Below are 15,646 nucleotides of genomic sequence, written 5' to 3' on the forward strand. Positions count from 1 at the left end.
GTCAACCTTTTAAATGCTGAACGTCAAGAAAGGAAGCAGCACATATCATTTTAAAATATCTTTGGTAAGAGTCGGCCAGGGTTTGACCCATCGACCTCCCACTAACCATTACATCACCGAGTCTGGTAATACCACCTGGTCCGATTTCATTCCCAGGGTGACGATGACAGTAGAAAAACAGTAGAAATTGGAGAGAAAATTTAGAAGCTTGATGGCTGCTTGAAGACCATGGCAGTCAGCCTGAGTTAAATGCCAGACCCGTCGGTGCTGAGGAGGCTCTCTGAGAACGGCTAGAGATGTCCACTTTAACGATCAGATGAACTGATTGGAGCAAAAGAAGAATAGCAGACATTTGCAGAGAAGTTAGTCAAAACCAAATCCAGAAGAGATGGTGTACCGTTGACTGAGATCCGGGTCGGGAAGTTGGCAGATTGTGTCAATCCCAATGAGTCACGCAAGTCCTTTGCTGAGGTGCCATGGCAGGTGAGAGAGATATGCACACCCAGCCAACTGGCATGATGACAATTGAAGTCGCCACATATGAAGAGGAGAGAGTTGGGGTGAGTGGATAGAAGTTGGTCCATGTTGTCAGACAGCGAAATTTAAATGGAGTCATCACTGTTTGGAGAACGGTGCAGAACACATATGAACAAAAGGTGGGAGCGGAGAGGAAGCCATAGCCAGAGGTACTCCTGGGGGTGAGGTGGAGAGAGGGCAGTGCAAGGAAAGTGAGGAATAGAGTTTTTGATAAAGATAGCATCCCCACCTCCAGGATTTGGCTCAGGTCTATCAAACCAGAGGATAGATTAACCAGGGAGAGACACTAAGGAGTCAGAGACGTCTTGAAGGAGGAAAGTTTCTGTTAACCCTAGTCCGCAGGCATGGGTCTAATGGACCCGGTACGTTTTTTATTTTTGCTATAATTTGTTTATAAAAACGTTTTTTGGCATGACCCTCCATGAATGCTTCTACAAGTTGGTGATAAAAACATTTATTCACTGTTTATCCAAAAATAAATTATTTTAGTTCCGAGAAAAGTTCCGACAAATTAAGATTTTCCTTAAAATGCAGTCCTGAGTTTTTTTTGCCTTTCTTTTGTTCTCAAAGTACCTAAGTTGCATGTGAGCTGTCCTAAATTACCTAATTTGCATGTGAGCTGTGCTATGGAAAGTTACCAAGCTTATTCACTTGGGTATGAGTCATCTCTGACGGAATTTCTGCTCACATGTTTTTTTTTCATTCCTTTTTCCTTCCTGCCTTACGTTTTCCTTTGCCGTTTTACGTGAGTTGTGTTTTTGGATCGTTCACAACTTCTCGTAAGCCCATCCCGTGTTTGGACATTGGATTATTGCTTCAATTACTTTTGTCAAGGTGAGCTTATTTGACACCATTTTACGATTTTTACTGTTAGTTGAATTTGCATTGGTTATTTGACGATCTCCGAGACCCAGACCTGCATTAGTGTAAAATTTCGCAAAATCCTTCAGTATGATTTCAAAACAAAACGATTAGTGAATCCACTTTCTTGAGCAAAGACTACTCAATTAACCAAACCTTTATATGCAAAATAAATCATTTGTATAAAAATATAAAAGTAAAAGCAAACAAACATTTGAAATAAAAGTTCAAGTATGTATTGTTTGTATGGGTCTTTTTTTTTTCTTGTATAGAGGATCGAGGCTCGTGAAAGAGCGAACATTTATCACACAAAAAATCAAAACAGACACACAAAGTATATAATAAGGGGAGCTATATAATAAGGGGAGCGGTAGACAAGATGGGGAGAGAAGAGGAAGCACACAAACACAACATTTGAGAGCAGGGACATCAGGAGATCTGTGGGAGGGAGAGGGCTTGGGAGGAGGAGGCATGGGAAGGGGGTGGGGGTGTGAGAAGTATAAAACACAAGGATACTACAAGGACCTCCAGGAAAAAGTTGGTATTTCAAAAAAGTGGATCTGGGGTGAAATTAGCGGGGGTAGAAAATATCAAGGTTTTGGATGGGGGAAGATAAGAGATGGTGGTGAACAGCTGTTTTAAAGACCTAGAGGGAAGAGTGGGATTGAAGAGAGTGAGTGAGTTTGTTCCAGAGGTGGGAGAAAAGAGGAATGAAGGAGTGAAGGTGAGCAGAGAGTCTTGATTTTGACAGTTTTTTTGTTTGTTTGTTTTTTTTGTATACAAGATCGAGGCTCGTGAAAGAGCGAACATTAATCACACAGAAAGACAAACCGACACATAAAACATACAACATCGGGAGCGGTAGACAAGATGGGGAGAGAGGGGGAAGGACACAAACACAACATTTGAGAGCAGGGACCGAGAGACATGGAGACATGGAGAGATGGAGAGATCTGTGGGAGGGAGAGGGCTTTGGGGGGGGAGGCATGGGAATGGGGGGTGGGAGAGGTATAAAACATATGGACACTGCCAGGACTTCCAGGAAAGAAGTTGGAATTTCAAACAAGGTGGATCTGGGGTGAATTAGCGGGGGTAGAAAAGATCAAGGTTTTGGATGGGGGAAGATAAGAGATGGTGGTGAACAGCTGTTTTAAAGACCTGGAGGGAGGAGTGGGATTGAAGGGAGTGAGGGAGTTTGTTCCAGAGGCGGGAGAAAAGAGGAATGAAAGAGTGAAGGTGAGCAGACAGCCGAGATTTCGGCAGTTTAACCATCAGAGGGTTGCTGGCAGATCTTGTGCGACCTGTAGGAATATTTGGGGGACAGAGCACAGAGAGAGCTGGGGGTGCAAGGCCGGAGAGGAGTCGGAAGAAGACAGAAAGACCACCTACCTGCCTGCGGTGAGTGAGTGAGAGGCCCTCAGAGATAGCTTCATCGTGGGAGATTCCAATAATTCTGAAAGCTTTGGTTTCAACAGCGTGAAGCCGAGCTAGGTTTGAGGCAGGAGCACCGGCCCATAGGGGAGAACAGTATTCCATTGAGCTGCGGATGAAAGCCTTGTATGTGGTGAGGAGCTCAGGTGTGCCGAGGAAGGACTTCACACGACGGAGGATGCCCAGTCGGTGACTGGCTTTGGAGGCCAGCTTGGAAATGTGGTTTTCCCAAGAAAGATCATGGCAGATAGTGAGACCCAAAATCTTGAGCGACAGAACTTCTTGGAGAGGATTGTTGAGAAAGTAGATGGGAGGGTTTGACCATAAGAGGGTTGCAGCCAGATCTTGTGCGACCTGGAGGAATATTTGGGGGACAGAGCCCATGGAGAGCTGGGGGAGCAAGGCTGGAGAGGAGTCGGTAGAAGACAGAAAGACCACCAACCTGCCTGTGGTGAGTAAGTCAGAGGCCCTCTGAGTTAGCTTCATCGTGGGAGATTCCAATGATTCTGAAAGCTTTGGTTTCAACAGCGTGAAGCCGAGCTAGGTGTGAGGCAGGAGCACCGGCCCAGAGGGGAGAACAGTATTCCATTGAGCTGCGGATGAAAGCCTTGCATGTGGTAAGGAGCTCAGGTGTGCCAAGGAAGGGCTTCGCACGACGGAGGATACCCAGTCGGCGACTGGCTTTGGAGGCCAGCTTGGAAATGTGGTTTTCCCAAGAAAGATCATGGCAGATAGTGAGACCCAAAAGCTTGAGCGACAGAACTTCTTCGAGAGGATTGTTGAGAAAGTAGATGGGAGGGTTTGACCATAAGAGGGTTGCAGCCGGATCTTGTGCGACCTGGAGGAATATTTGGGGGACAGAGCCCATGGAGAGCTGGGGGAGCAAGGCCGGAGAGGAGTCGGTAGAAGACAGAAAGACCACCAACCTGCCTGTGGTGAGTAAGTCAGAGGCCCTCTGAGTTAGCTTCATCGCGGGAGATTCCAATGATTCTGAAAGCTTTGGTTTCAACAGCGTGAAGCCGGCTAGGTGTGAGGCAGGATCACCGGCCCAGAGGGGAGAACAGTATTCCATTGAGCTGCGGATGAAAGCCTTGCATGTGGTAAGGAGCTCAGGTGTGCCAAGGAAGGGCTTCGCACGGCGGAGGATGCCCAGTTGGCGACTGGCTTTGGAGGCCAGATTTGAAATGTGGTTTTTCCAGGAAAGATCATGGCAGATAGTGAGACCCAAAAGCTTGAGTGACAGAACTTCTTTGAGAGGATTGTTCAGAAAGTGGATGGGAGGGTTGTCCAGTCGGTCTTTTCAGAGAGACATAGTAAGAGTGTGAGATTTGTCAGGATTGAAAGACATGTTCCACTTGTTTGACCAGTCTGTGATTTTGTCCAGGTCTGCAGAGAGTGAGGAGGCTGCAGACTGCCGATCTAAGGGATGAGGAATGGAGCGGCAGAGAGTGGAGTCATCAGCAAAGAGATAGAGAGGATTTTCAAGAGTCAGAGAGATCATTGATGAAGACCAGAAAAAGCACAGGGCCCAGAACACTGCCTTGGGGAACTCCAGCCTGAACAGGAAGGGGAGATGAGAGAAACCCATTCAGGGCCACACGTTGACTACGACTAGAGAGGAAGTCTGCAAGCCATGCGTGGAGATTTCCATGGATACCATAGGAGGAGAGTTTGGTGAGCAAAGGGGGGTTCCAGACGGTATCGAAGGCACGTGATATGTCAAGGGAGACGGCTCTAATTTCCTGTTTGGCATTGAGGACCTCCATCCATTGTTGAGACAGCAGAAGAGCATGTCCAGAGTAGAGTGACCTGGTCTGAAACCAAATTGATGGTCAGAGATCAAGCCATTGGAGAAGAGGAAAGATTTCATCTCCGAAGCAATGATGGATTCCATGACTTTGCTGATAATTGTGAGACGGCTGATTGGTCTGTAGTTGCAAGGATCTGTTTTTGCACATTTTTTGTGTAAAGCGGTGATGTTGGCTGATTTCCAAGCTGATGGCAGATGACCTTGAGCAAAAGAGAGGGTGAAGAGAACAGAGGGAGGGAGTGAAAGAGCGGCAGAGCAGGATTTTATGACGCGTGGGCTGATGCCGTCAGGTCCAGTTGCAGAATCAGAGTCGAGGGTTGACAGAAACTTCTCCACCTTGTCAGGTGTGTAGCCATTTGAGGTGACGGAAGGGATGGAGGGGGAACAAACACCAGAAACAGATTTGACCAGACGCCACCAGGATTTGGAGGAAGGAGACAGGTTTGAGAATTCGGTCTTGAGAGTAGAGAGATATTGTTTCCTGGCTCTCCTGAGGGTGGACACACACTTGTTTCAGGCTTTGTAAAAGGAAATGAGATTTCCTTCCGTTGGATTTGCTTTCCAGGAGGCAAAGGCAAGTTGTTTCTGGGCAACAGCCTCACCACAAGATTCTGTGTACCATGGATGGGAGGAAGGGTATGACAAATGAAGACGAGATGGGATAAATCTGTGCATGAGAGAGAGCAATTTACTTTGGAAGAATTCCCAGGATGAGTTGATGTCAGAGGCGGTAGAGATGGGAGACCAGTCCAGATGATTGATGGCTCCTTGATAGTGGTGAAGAGAGAGGATAGTGGTGAAATAAAGGGACTGAAGTGCAGGAAAAGGACAAATAAAAACGATCGTGGACACAATGAGGGAAACAGGTAGGCCTCAAATAACCCGATACAAAAAGTCCAATGAATGCTCACAAATTTGCATGAGTATTAAAACAAAACCGAACTATAAGCACACAGTAAACACAGGGACAGCAAAATAAACAGTAAAAACATGACAGAAAGACTGGGAGTACTGTACTTGTCTGAGGAAAATGGCAGGGATGAAAATCAGCATGACTGAAGCTCAAGGAGGAAAAAGAGAAAGGTTGAAATTGACTTAGGGGGTTGAATACTTTTGTAAATGAGATATTTCTGTATTTCATTTTTAAATATTTTAAAAATATTTCTGAAAAAACAATTCCACTGACATTATGGGGTACTAAGTGTAAATGAGTGACCAAAAAAATCTATATTTAATCCATTTTTAATTCAGGGTGTAACACAATAAAATGTGAAACAAACAAGGGGTGTGAATACTTTCTGAAGGCACTGTATGTACAATTATTTTAACTTTATTCCAGCATTATCATAGTCTTTGATTTCAGGCTTCATAGGATTAGCACAATCAGGACGAGAGAAAGAAGGTGAGCGAAAGACAGCGTTATTCGTGTTATTGAAGAAGACAGAAGACGGTATTATTAGTGTTAAAGACGGTATTTGATAAGTGTTATTGCAGTGTTGTGAGATTGGTTACCAGGGTTGGGGGTCCATGATGACATTGCAGGGCATCGGCGAGGCGGGCTTCAAAGCACAGTAGCTTCTGGTGTATGCTTGCCATCAGTGGCTCAAGTGGAGTAGAGTCCAGCCTCAGGCCCTGCACCAGTACCTGCACCATGCAGTTACCATATTTGATCCACATGTTTCCAAAGCAAATACTGTAATGTAACAGGAATTTAAGGGCATAATAAAGTTATGCAAAAGACAAACAAACCTTGGTGACTTTTGGATTGAGACTTCAAGGCTGAGGGCAAATGTAAATCTGATAATATGTGAAGGAAAATAGCATCTCGTGGTATTGTTACAGTGCATTCAGAAAGTATTCAGACCCCTTCACTTTTTTCACATTTTGTTATGTTGCAGCCTTATGCTGAATTCGTTTAAATTCATTTTTTCCCTCATCAATCTACACTCAATACCCAATAATGACAAAGAGAAAACAGGATTTTAGAAAGTTTTGCAAATTTATTGGAAAGAAAAAACTGAAATATCACATTGACATAAGTATTCAGACCCTCAACTCAGTACTTAGTTGAAGCACCTATGGCAGCGATTACAGCCTCAAGTCTTCTTGGGTATGACACGACAAGCCTTGCACACCTGGATTTGGGGATTTTCTGCCATTCTTCTCGGCAGATCCTCTCAAGCTCTGTCAGTTTGGATGGGGACCGTCGGTGGACAGCCATTTTCAGGTCTCTCCAGAGATGTTCGATTGGGTTCAAGTCAGGGCTCTGGCTGGGCCACTCAAGGACATTCACAGAGTTATCCCTAAGCCACTCCTGCATTGTCTTGGCTGTGTGCTTTGGGTCATTGTCCTTTTGGAAGGTGAGCCTTCGGCCCAGTCTGAGGTCCTGAGCACTCTGTTTCAGGTTTTCATTAGGATATCTCTGTACTTTTCTCCGTTCATTGTTCCCTCAACCCTGACCAGTCCCCCAGTCCTTGCTGCTGAAAAACACCCCCACAGCATGATGCTGCCACCACCATGCTTCACCGTTGGGATGGTATTGGGCAGGTGATGAGCGGTGCCTGGTTTCCTCCAGACATGACGCTTAGAATTGAGGCCAAACAGTTCAATCTTGGTTTCATCAGACCACAGAATCTTGTTTCCTACAGTCTGAGAGTCCTTTAGGTGCGTTTTTGCAAACTCCAAGCAGGCTTTCATGTGTCTTTCACTGAGGAGAGGCTTCCGTCTGGCCACTCTGCCAGAAAGCCCAAATCGGTGGAGTGTTGCAGTGATGGTTGTCCTTCTGGAAGTTTCTCCCATCTCCACACAGGATCTCTGGAGCTCAGCCAGAGTGACTATCAGGTTCTTGGTCACCTCTCTTACCAAGGCCCTTTTCCCCCGATTGCTCAGTTTGGCCGGGCGGCCAGCTCTAGGAAGAGACCTGGTTGTTCCAAACTTCTTCCATTTAAGAATTATGGAGGCCACTGTGCTCTTGGGAACCTTCAATGCAGCAGAATTTTTTTTGTAGGTTTCCCCAGATCTGTGCCTCGACACAATCCTGTCTCTGAGCTCTGCAGGCAGTTCCTTCGACCTCATGGCTTGGTTTTTGCTCTGATATGCATTGTCAGCTGTGAGACCTTATATAGACAGGTGTGTGCCTTTCCAAATCATGTCCAATCAGTGGAATTTACCACAGATGGACTCCGATCAAGGTGTAGAAACATCTCAAAGATGATCAAGAGAAATGGGAGGCACCTGAGCTAAATTTCAAGTGTCATAGCAAAGGGTCTTAAATACTTATGTCAATGTGATATTTCAGCTTTTTATTTTCAATAAATTTGCAAAACTTTCTAAAATCCTGTTTTCTCTTTGTCATTATGGGGTATTGAGTGTAGATTGATGAGGGAAAAAATGAATTTAAAAGATTTCAGCATGAGGCTGCAACATAAAATGTGAAAAAAGTGAAGGGGTCTGAATACTTTCTGAATGCACTGTATGTATCTGGTTTAGGGGATACATGCACTAAGTTAGAATAGATATTCATTCGTGCATGTTTACCATAAGTGTATGTAATTAATCATTTGAAGAGGCAGTACCGAGAATTATTCAAAAGCTCTTGTTCCTCCACACCCACCCCTCACCCCAACTATTCGTGTTTAACCCCACCCTTTTTAGGCATACTACAACATTTCATACTGTGATCTGTCTTTGTGTGCAAACTTCCTTCCTGTAGTGTCAGGAGTTTAAGTGGCCCAAGTGCGTGCATAACATAAGGGGTCATGGGGATCACGAGATACCAAGGGGCATGTAAATAAGTAGGGAAAATGTAGCTTGAGGCTGTGTTTACCTGTGGATCATACGTGGGGTGATGCAGTGTTAATTAGTAGTGGGGTAATTAGTTGATGGAATACTGCTCTCCCCTCTGGGCTGGTGCGCCTGCGTCACACCTAGCTCGGCTTCACGCTGTTAAAACCAAAGCTTTCAGAATCATTGGAATCTCCCGTGATGAAGCTGACTGAGGGCCTTTCACTCGCTCACAGCAGGCAGGTTGGTGGTCTTTCTGTCTTCTACCGACTCCTATCCGGCCTTGCTCCCCAGCTCTTTCTGTGCTCTGTCCCCCAAATATTCCTCCAGGCTGCACAAGATCTGCCAGCAACCCTCTTCTGGTGAAACTGCCAAAATAAAGACTCTCTGCTCACCTTCACTCCTTCATTCCCCTTTTCTCCCGTCTCTGGAACAAACTCCCACAACTCTCTTCAGTCCCACTCCTCCCTGCAGGTCTTCAAAACAGCTGTTTACCACAATCCCTTATCTTCCCCCATCCAAAACCTTGATCTTTTCTACCCCCGTTAATTCACCCGAGATCCACTTTTTTGAAATACCAACTTCTTTCCTGGAAGCCAAAGCAGTGTCCATTTGTTTTATACCTCTCCCACCCCTCCCCCTTTCCCTCCCCCCACCCAAGCCCTCTCCCTCCCGCAGATCTCCTGATGTCCATGTTCTCTACTGTTGTACTTGTGTGCTTCCCTCTCTCTCCCCATCTTGTCTCCCACTCCCTTTATTATATGTTTAATGTGTCCGTTTATGTTTTTTTGTCATTAATGTTCGCTCTTACACAAGTCTCGATCTTGTATACAAAAAAAAAAAAGTAGGGATTATTTATTCCGGGCTTCCCGACAATTATTATGCCTGTTCGTAATACTCTCTGTGGCCATCCCTCACATTTATGACATCAGCCGGCCAAGCTATACACGCTCCAACGGACACATAAGGCAAAGGAAGGCCTGGGAGAGGTGGAGCTACAATGGTTCGATGGGCGGTGGGGGGGAGGTGAGGAGGGGTGGGGGAGGGGCAGGGCAAGCAGGCCACACACAGCCCCGAGTGACGCAGCCCGATGGCGTGGGCCGAGTGTAAGAGAAAGCCTCGAAAAAGGACATTTTTTCTGAGGAGAGCGTTGCTTTGTTCTGTGGTGACCGTGAGGAGGCTTTGGCTGATGGGCTCTTCGGGGTGCTGAAGGCCATGTTGTCCTTTCCCAAAAAGAAGGATTTTTATTTCTTGCACTGAAGGAGTGTAAAGCAGTGGATGCAGGAGAAGTGAACGAGGACCATGCTCCCTGCTCGACTCACTCCCAGGCGCCAGCGGCGCCTTCAACCAACGGCGTTGTCGCCATTTTCCGGGCTTCCCGTCTGTGTGGCTTCAGGCTTCGGCGACTGCCAACCTTACAAAGGACCCAGTTTGGGCCAGCTAAGTGCCAGAGCGGGACGTTTATTTTCTTAACTCACTGTGCTTGCGTGTTTGTGTCTGTGTGGAGGATCAATCCTCACCTTAGCAGTTTTACCTCAGCATTTACTTTATTTTAAATCCGGGTCTTATTTTATTGTAAATAATTATTGTTCCATTTTTGTTGTATTGTTCTTGGTCGGTTTCAGAACAAACCTGTGTATTCGCGAGAATAAACGCTTTGTGGTTCTTCAGCCCCGTGCGCGTCAATAACCGCCATAATTGGAGATCGCCTTGGGCGTTAAAGCTGGTTCGGCACATCCGTCCAAGGTTTGGTGGTAACCAGCCATGGACAGGACAATACTGTAGCATTCCCGGGGTGAACACCCCTGGGGACGGATAGCCGAACGAGCTTTACACTCCGAGGCGCTCGGTCAACGATGGCGGACCTTCTTTATACGTGCTGGGGAGGGCAGCGAAGCTCTTATCTGTACGGACTCCACCGAACGTCTTCGACCCAATTAATCAATTCAAACCGACACGGAATTAAAATGAACAAATACCGGCTTTATTGAAAGAAATGCCGGTAACAAAAGAATGCATGGTAAACTAAAATTCCTAATTGAGGGACCCTCCACACGAACTCGTATACAACACAAGGGGAAACTAAAGGTGAAAATATTGCACAGTGTTTGTGAGGTGCGTTTGCCTGCACTCCGCCTGGCGTCCGTGACCGTCTGGGGCCGTCGAAGGACACGGGAAATGCACACCCTGGCGCGAAGTTCGTTCGTGGTGACAGGCCTTGACGTGCAGTTTGCTCCTCTAGCCGCTGAGCGCGAAGCAAGCAGGCCGTGCCCGTCCACTTGACGTCTGCTCCACACAGCACCCAGATGATGCACAGTCTGCACCGATGAGCAAAGGAAAGGACAAAGCGGTCGCTCGAACCAATAAAAGCCAGGGACCACAAAGACAAAATGTCAGGACATAACTGTTCGTGATGAAATCCAGATGCCGAGAGCTGTATCTGCGGCCATTCGCAAAGATGGCCCCAAAGAGACAGAGCACCGTATATGCGACCACACGGTACCAATGTCCCCACGCAAGAGGACAAAATGTCTGGGACACCGTTCTTTTGTTTTCAAAGCTCTGACGTCATCTGACGATCCCCGTGCGTGCTCCAATCAGCGAGTCCCTCTCATCGCTCTACAATACCTGACTATCACCACCCCTCTGGGCGTGGCCTCGTGGGCCTGCCTGATGTTGTGATGTGGCAGATGGTGGCGCCAGCGTTATTGTTCAATGTCCTGTTCCGGTCATTTTATTGAATGTTTATGTTTGGTGTAGCGTGCATGGCTGGTGTGGTGTGTGTCATAAGGAACAAGGGGAAAAGTACAGAGGCGATTACATACAATGGATGAATCCGTAACTAATTAACATAACCCCACCCCTCATCATGAGGACAATTATACACTTACACGACATCCGGTCTAATGGATTCCCTACTTATGATACATGAGGGTTCTTCTTCTTCATCGTGACTTAAGGAGCATGGTAATCTATACTCTTCTACCTGGACTAAGGTATTTAATTGCCTACTCCCCCCCAGAAACATAACAATACATACAGTTTTAAATAAACAAAAACACAAGACTTTTGCCTATTTTATTTCCAAAACAGTGAGGTGATTTTTACAAAACATTGAGGTGAGTGAGTAAAGGTATTATGTGCTCTGCCATAAACAGAAAACAGAAGACTTCGCTAAGGATGATGATGATGCTGTTGGGGTGGGGACTGGGGAGGGTGAGGGGGATTCAGCATTCCGAGCAGCAGCATTGGCTTTATGACGAAATCGCCTGCTGCATTGGCATGTTGGATAAGGGTAAGACGATCCTAACCACCATGAACACCCAGAGCAGATCTTTCCTGCTTGGATAGGAAGGTACGAGATGGTATCCTCTTCCAGTATAATCCCATCTCGTTGACATTAAAGACCTGCTCTGGCATAAACCCCTTCGCCTTGATTAGTTCTATGAGCTACGGTGGATATTTTTTACAGCAACATGGTCTGCCTATGCTACTTCCATGACTAAATTTACATGATGGAGACAGAATCTTCTTTTGAAGTTCTCAAACCAGCCCTTGCTGGCGTGGAACTTGAGGATAGCCATGATCGGACTGGAGCCTTCGGCCTGGATGCCTCGTGGAATGTTGTTAAATGCGCAATGACTTCTCCTGTATCACCGGTCCATTCAAAGGCACTTTTTCCGTTTGGTCCTCGATCCAAATATTAAGCGCTTTTTCCATCCTTTCAATATCAAAGGATCAAAGGACTGAAATGAGACTTTTTTGATTTGCGGAGCGCCGGCGTCAAAACTTGCTCCACATGCCACACTTGCAGATATTTGACTCTCTTTTACAGATATACTACACAGGAGAGTAACTCACTTTTACGGATATTCGCCATTTAGTAAATGATGACAACTTGTATGCCAGAATACAAAATGCTGGGGAATGTGAGGAAAAGTGGAATATTGTGAGATTTCCCATTCTGACACACATTATTGGAGCTAGTCTACTTATGATATCTGTCAGAAACGGTGACAGGGTATGAGAGACCAATTTAAAATGCAAGTCAGACACTACATTGGTTCAAATTCTTCCAAAGTAAATTGCTCTCTCTCATGCACAGATTTATCCCATCTCGTCTTCAGTTGTCATACCCTTCCTCCCGTCCATGGTACACGGAATCTTGTGGTGAGGCTGTTGCCCAGAAACAACTTGCTTTCGTCTCCTGGAAAGCAAATCCAACGGAAGGAAATCTCATTTCCTTTCACAAAGCCCGAAACAAGTGTGTGTCCACCCTCAGGAGAGCCAGGAGACAATATCTCTCCGTTCTCAAGACCGAACTCTCTTATCTGTCTCCCTCTTCCAAATCCTGGTGGCGTCTGGTCAAATCTGTTTCTGGTGTTTGTTCCCCCTCCATCCCCTGCCTCACCTCAAACGGCTACACGGCTGACTCCGCACGTGAAAAAGCTGAATGCCTCAACTCTGTGTTTGCCTCTAATTCTTGTGTCCCAAACCCATCCCTCTCTGTACCCACCATACCCAGTCGTACCCAGCTGCTCCTGGACTCTGTGTCCTTTCCTCCTGACAAGGTGGAAAAGTTTCTGTCAACCCTCGACTCTGATTCTGCAACTGGACCTGACGGCATCAGCCCACGGGTCCTAAAATCCTGTTCTTCCGCTCTTTCACTCCCTCTCTCTGTTCTCTTCACCCTCGCTTTTGCTCAAGGTCATCTGCCATCTGCTTGGAAATCAGCCAACATCACCGCTTTGCACAAAAAATGTGCAAAAACAGATCCGAGCAACTACAGACCAATCAGCCTTCTCCCAATTATCAGCAAAGTCATGGAATCCATCATTGCTTCGGATATGAAATATTTCCTCTTCTCCAATGGCTTGATCTCTGATCATCAATTTGGTTTCAGACCTGGTCACTCTACTCTGGACATGCTGCTTCTGCTTTCTCAACCATGGATGGAGGTCCTCAATGCCAAACAGGAAATTAGAGCTGTCTCCCTTGACATATCACGTGCCTTCGATACGGTCTGGCACCCCGCTCTGCTCACCAAACTCTCCTCCTTTGGTATCCATGGAAATCTCCACGCATGGCTGGTGGACTTCCTCTCTAGTCGTAGTCCACGTGTGGCCATGAATGGGTTTCTCTCATCTCCTCTTCCTGTTCAGGCTGGAGTTCCTCAAGGCAGTGTTCTGGGCCCTGTGCTTTTTCTGGTCTTCATCAATGATCTCTCTGACTCTCTTGAAAATGCTCTCTGTCTCTTTGCTGATGACGCTACTCTCTGTCGCTCCATTCCTCATCCCTCAGATCGGCAGTCTGCAGCCTCCTCACTCTCTGCAGACCTGGACAAAATCACAGACTGGGCAAACAAGTGGAACATGTCTTTCAATCCTGACAAATCTCAAACTCTTACGATGTCTCTCCAAAAAGACCGACTGGACAACCCTTCCATCCACTTTCTGAATAATCCTCTCCAAGAAGTTCTGTCACTCAAGCTTTTGGGTCTCACTATCTGCCATGATCTTTCCTGGGAAAATCACATTTCAAATCTGGCCTCCAAAGCCAGTCGCCGACTGGGCATCCTCCGTCGTGCGAAGTCCTTCCTTGGCACACCTGAGCTCCTCACCACATACAAGGCTTTCATCCGCAGCTCAATGGAATACTGCTCTCCCCTCTGGGCTGGTGCTCCTGCCTCACACCTAGCTCGTCTTCACGCTGTTGAAACCAAAGCGTTCAGAATCATTGGAATCTCCCGCAATTAAGCTAACTCCAAGGGCCTTTCACTCACTCACTGCAGGCAGGTTCGTAGTCTTTCCGTCTTCTAACGACTCCTCTCTGGCCTTGCCCCCCCCAGCTCTCTCTGGGCTCTGTCCCCCAAATATTCCTACAGGTCGCACAAGATCTGCCTGCAACCCTCTTATGGTTGAACTGCCAAAATCAAGACTCTCTGCTCACCTTCACTCCTTCATTCCTCTTTTCTGCCACCTCTGGAACAAACTCCCTCACTCTCTTCAATCCCACTCCACCCTCCAGGTCTTTAAAACAGCTGTTCACCACCATCTCTTATCTTCCCCCATCCAAAACCTTGATCTTTTCTACCCCCGCTAATTTCACCCCAAATCCACTTTTTATGAAATACCAACTTCTGTCCTGGAAGTCCTTGGTGTCCTTGTGTTTTATACTTATCCCACCACCCCCCCCCCCTTCCCACACCTCCTCCCCCCAAGCCCTCTCCCTCCCATACATCTCCCTGCTCTCAAATGTTGTGTTTGTGTGCTTCCCCTTCTCTCCCCATCTTGTCTTCCGCTCCCTCTTTTTATATATTTTGTTTGTCTGTTTGATTTGTTTGTGAAATAAATGTTAGCTCTTTCACGAGCCTCGATTCTGTATGCAAAAAAATTAATAAATAATAATAATATGGTGATTTCACAGGTCATGTCCCACTTCGCAACAACTTAAATTCAGTTCAAGTTATTCTAGTGTATTCGCATTACCCTGGAATTATGGCTGCATACCTGCATGGAACCAGGAGACATCAGTCCAGAGTGGGCAAATATGGTGATGTAGATGGCAGGTTGTAAGGGGTTGCAACAACCAGGAGGGATAAATGGCTGTGCCAACCCTCCTAAACATTGGGCCAGTGATGTAAACACACTGTCCAGCAACAACTCTCCAGCATCGTCATCCTGCAGGAAAAGCATTTAGAAAAAGCAAACCTGGACACACAAGTCTCTTCAAAGAGAGCAGGCCTTTATCATAAATTTTAAGCCACTGATGGTGAATATAGGGGATGGGGTGGGAAACCAACAATGTTCTAGCCATGATCACAAATTATAAAATACAAGAAATGTTTATTTTTCGCATTCCTTTCAATGTAAGAGCATCTTAGATGCCGATGTTTACTGCGTAAATAACCAAAGTGAATCACTTTTGATACACAAGTGTCAAAGACAACATGCATTCCGAATATAGAGCTTCATGGAATCCATGCAACAATGATCTAGATTCTGCTTATGAATTACAAATGCACTTGTGTTTTTGAAATCAAACCAAAAATATTTCTTAGGATGACACAGAATGGAAATAAGTAGCAAATGTTCATGTTCATGGAGAATGAGGTTTCTCATCTGGATTTCCGATTGGAGATGGTTATTAATGAAGCCTTACAAGACCCTCATGGCAGCTAAAGACCAGAATGAGTCAAAATAAGGTAACAACAACACACAGCAA

General features: G+C 46.2%; 1 protein-coding gene across 7 annotated transcripts in view; it reads right to left on the reverse strand.

Annotated features, from left to right (window-relative positions):
• The window catches only part of SZT2 (SZT2 subunit of KICSTOR complex), a 283,208-nt gene that overhangs the window by 254,385 nt on the left and 13,177 nt on the right, over nt 1-15,646 (reverse strand). For all 7 annotated transcript variants that reach the window (XR_013622459.1, XM_078772210.1, XM_078772202.1 and 4 more), the window contains exons 4-5: nt 14,932-15,102; nt 6,152-6,283 (exon numbers count right to left, since the gene is read on the reverse strand). Coding sequence is in view for 6 of the 7 variants with exons in the window: in XM_078772210.1 (XP_078628336.1) it covers nt 6,152-6,283; nt 14,932-15,102 (303 nt within the window). In the remaining variant the exon portion in view is untranslated. The remainder of the gene's footprint in view (nt 1-6,151; nt 6,284-14,931; nt 15,103-15,646) is intronic.

The sequence above is a fragment of the Myxine glutinosa genome, chromosome 1, assembly GCF_964187855.1.
Source record: "Myxine glutinosa chromosome 1, kmMyxGlut1.1, whole genome shotgun sequence".
Classification (NCBI taxonomy): Eukaryota; Metazoa; Chordata; class Myxini; order Myxiniformes; family Myxinidae; genus Myxine; species Myxine glutinosa.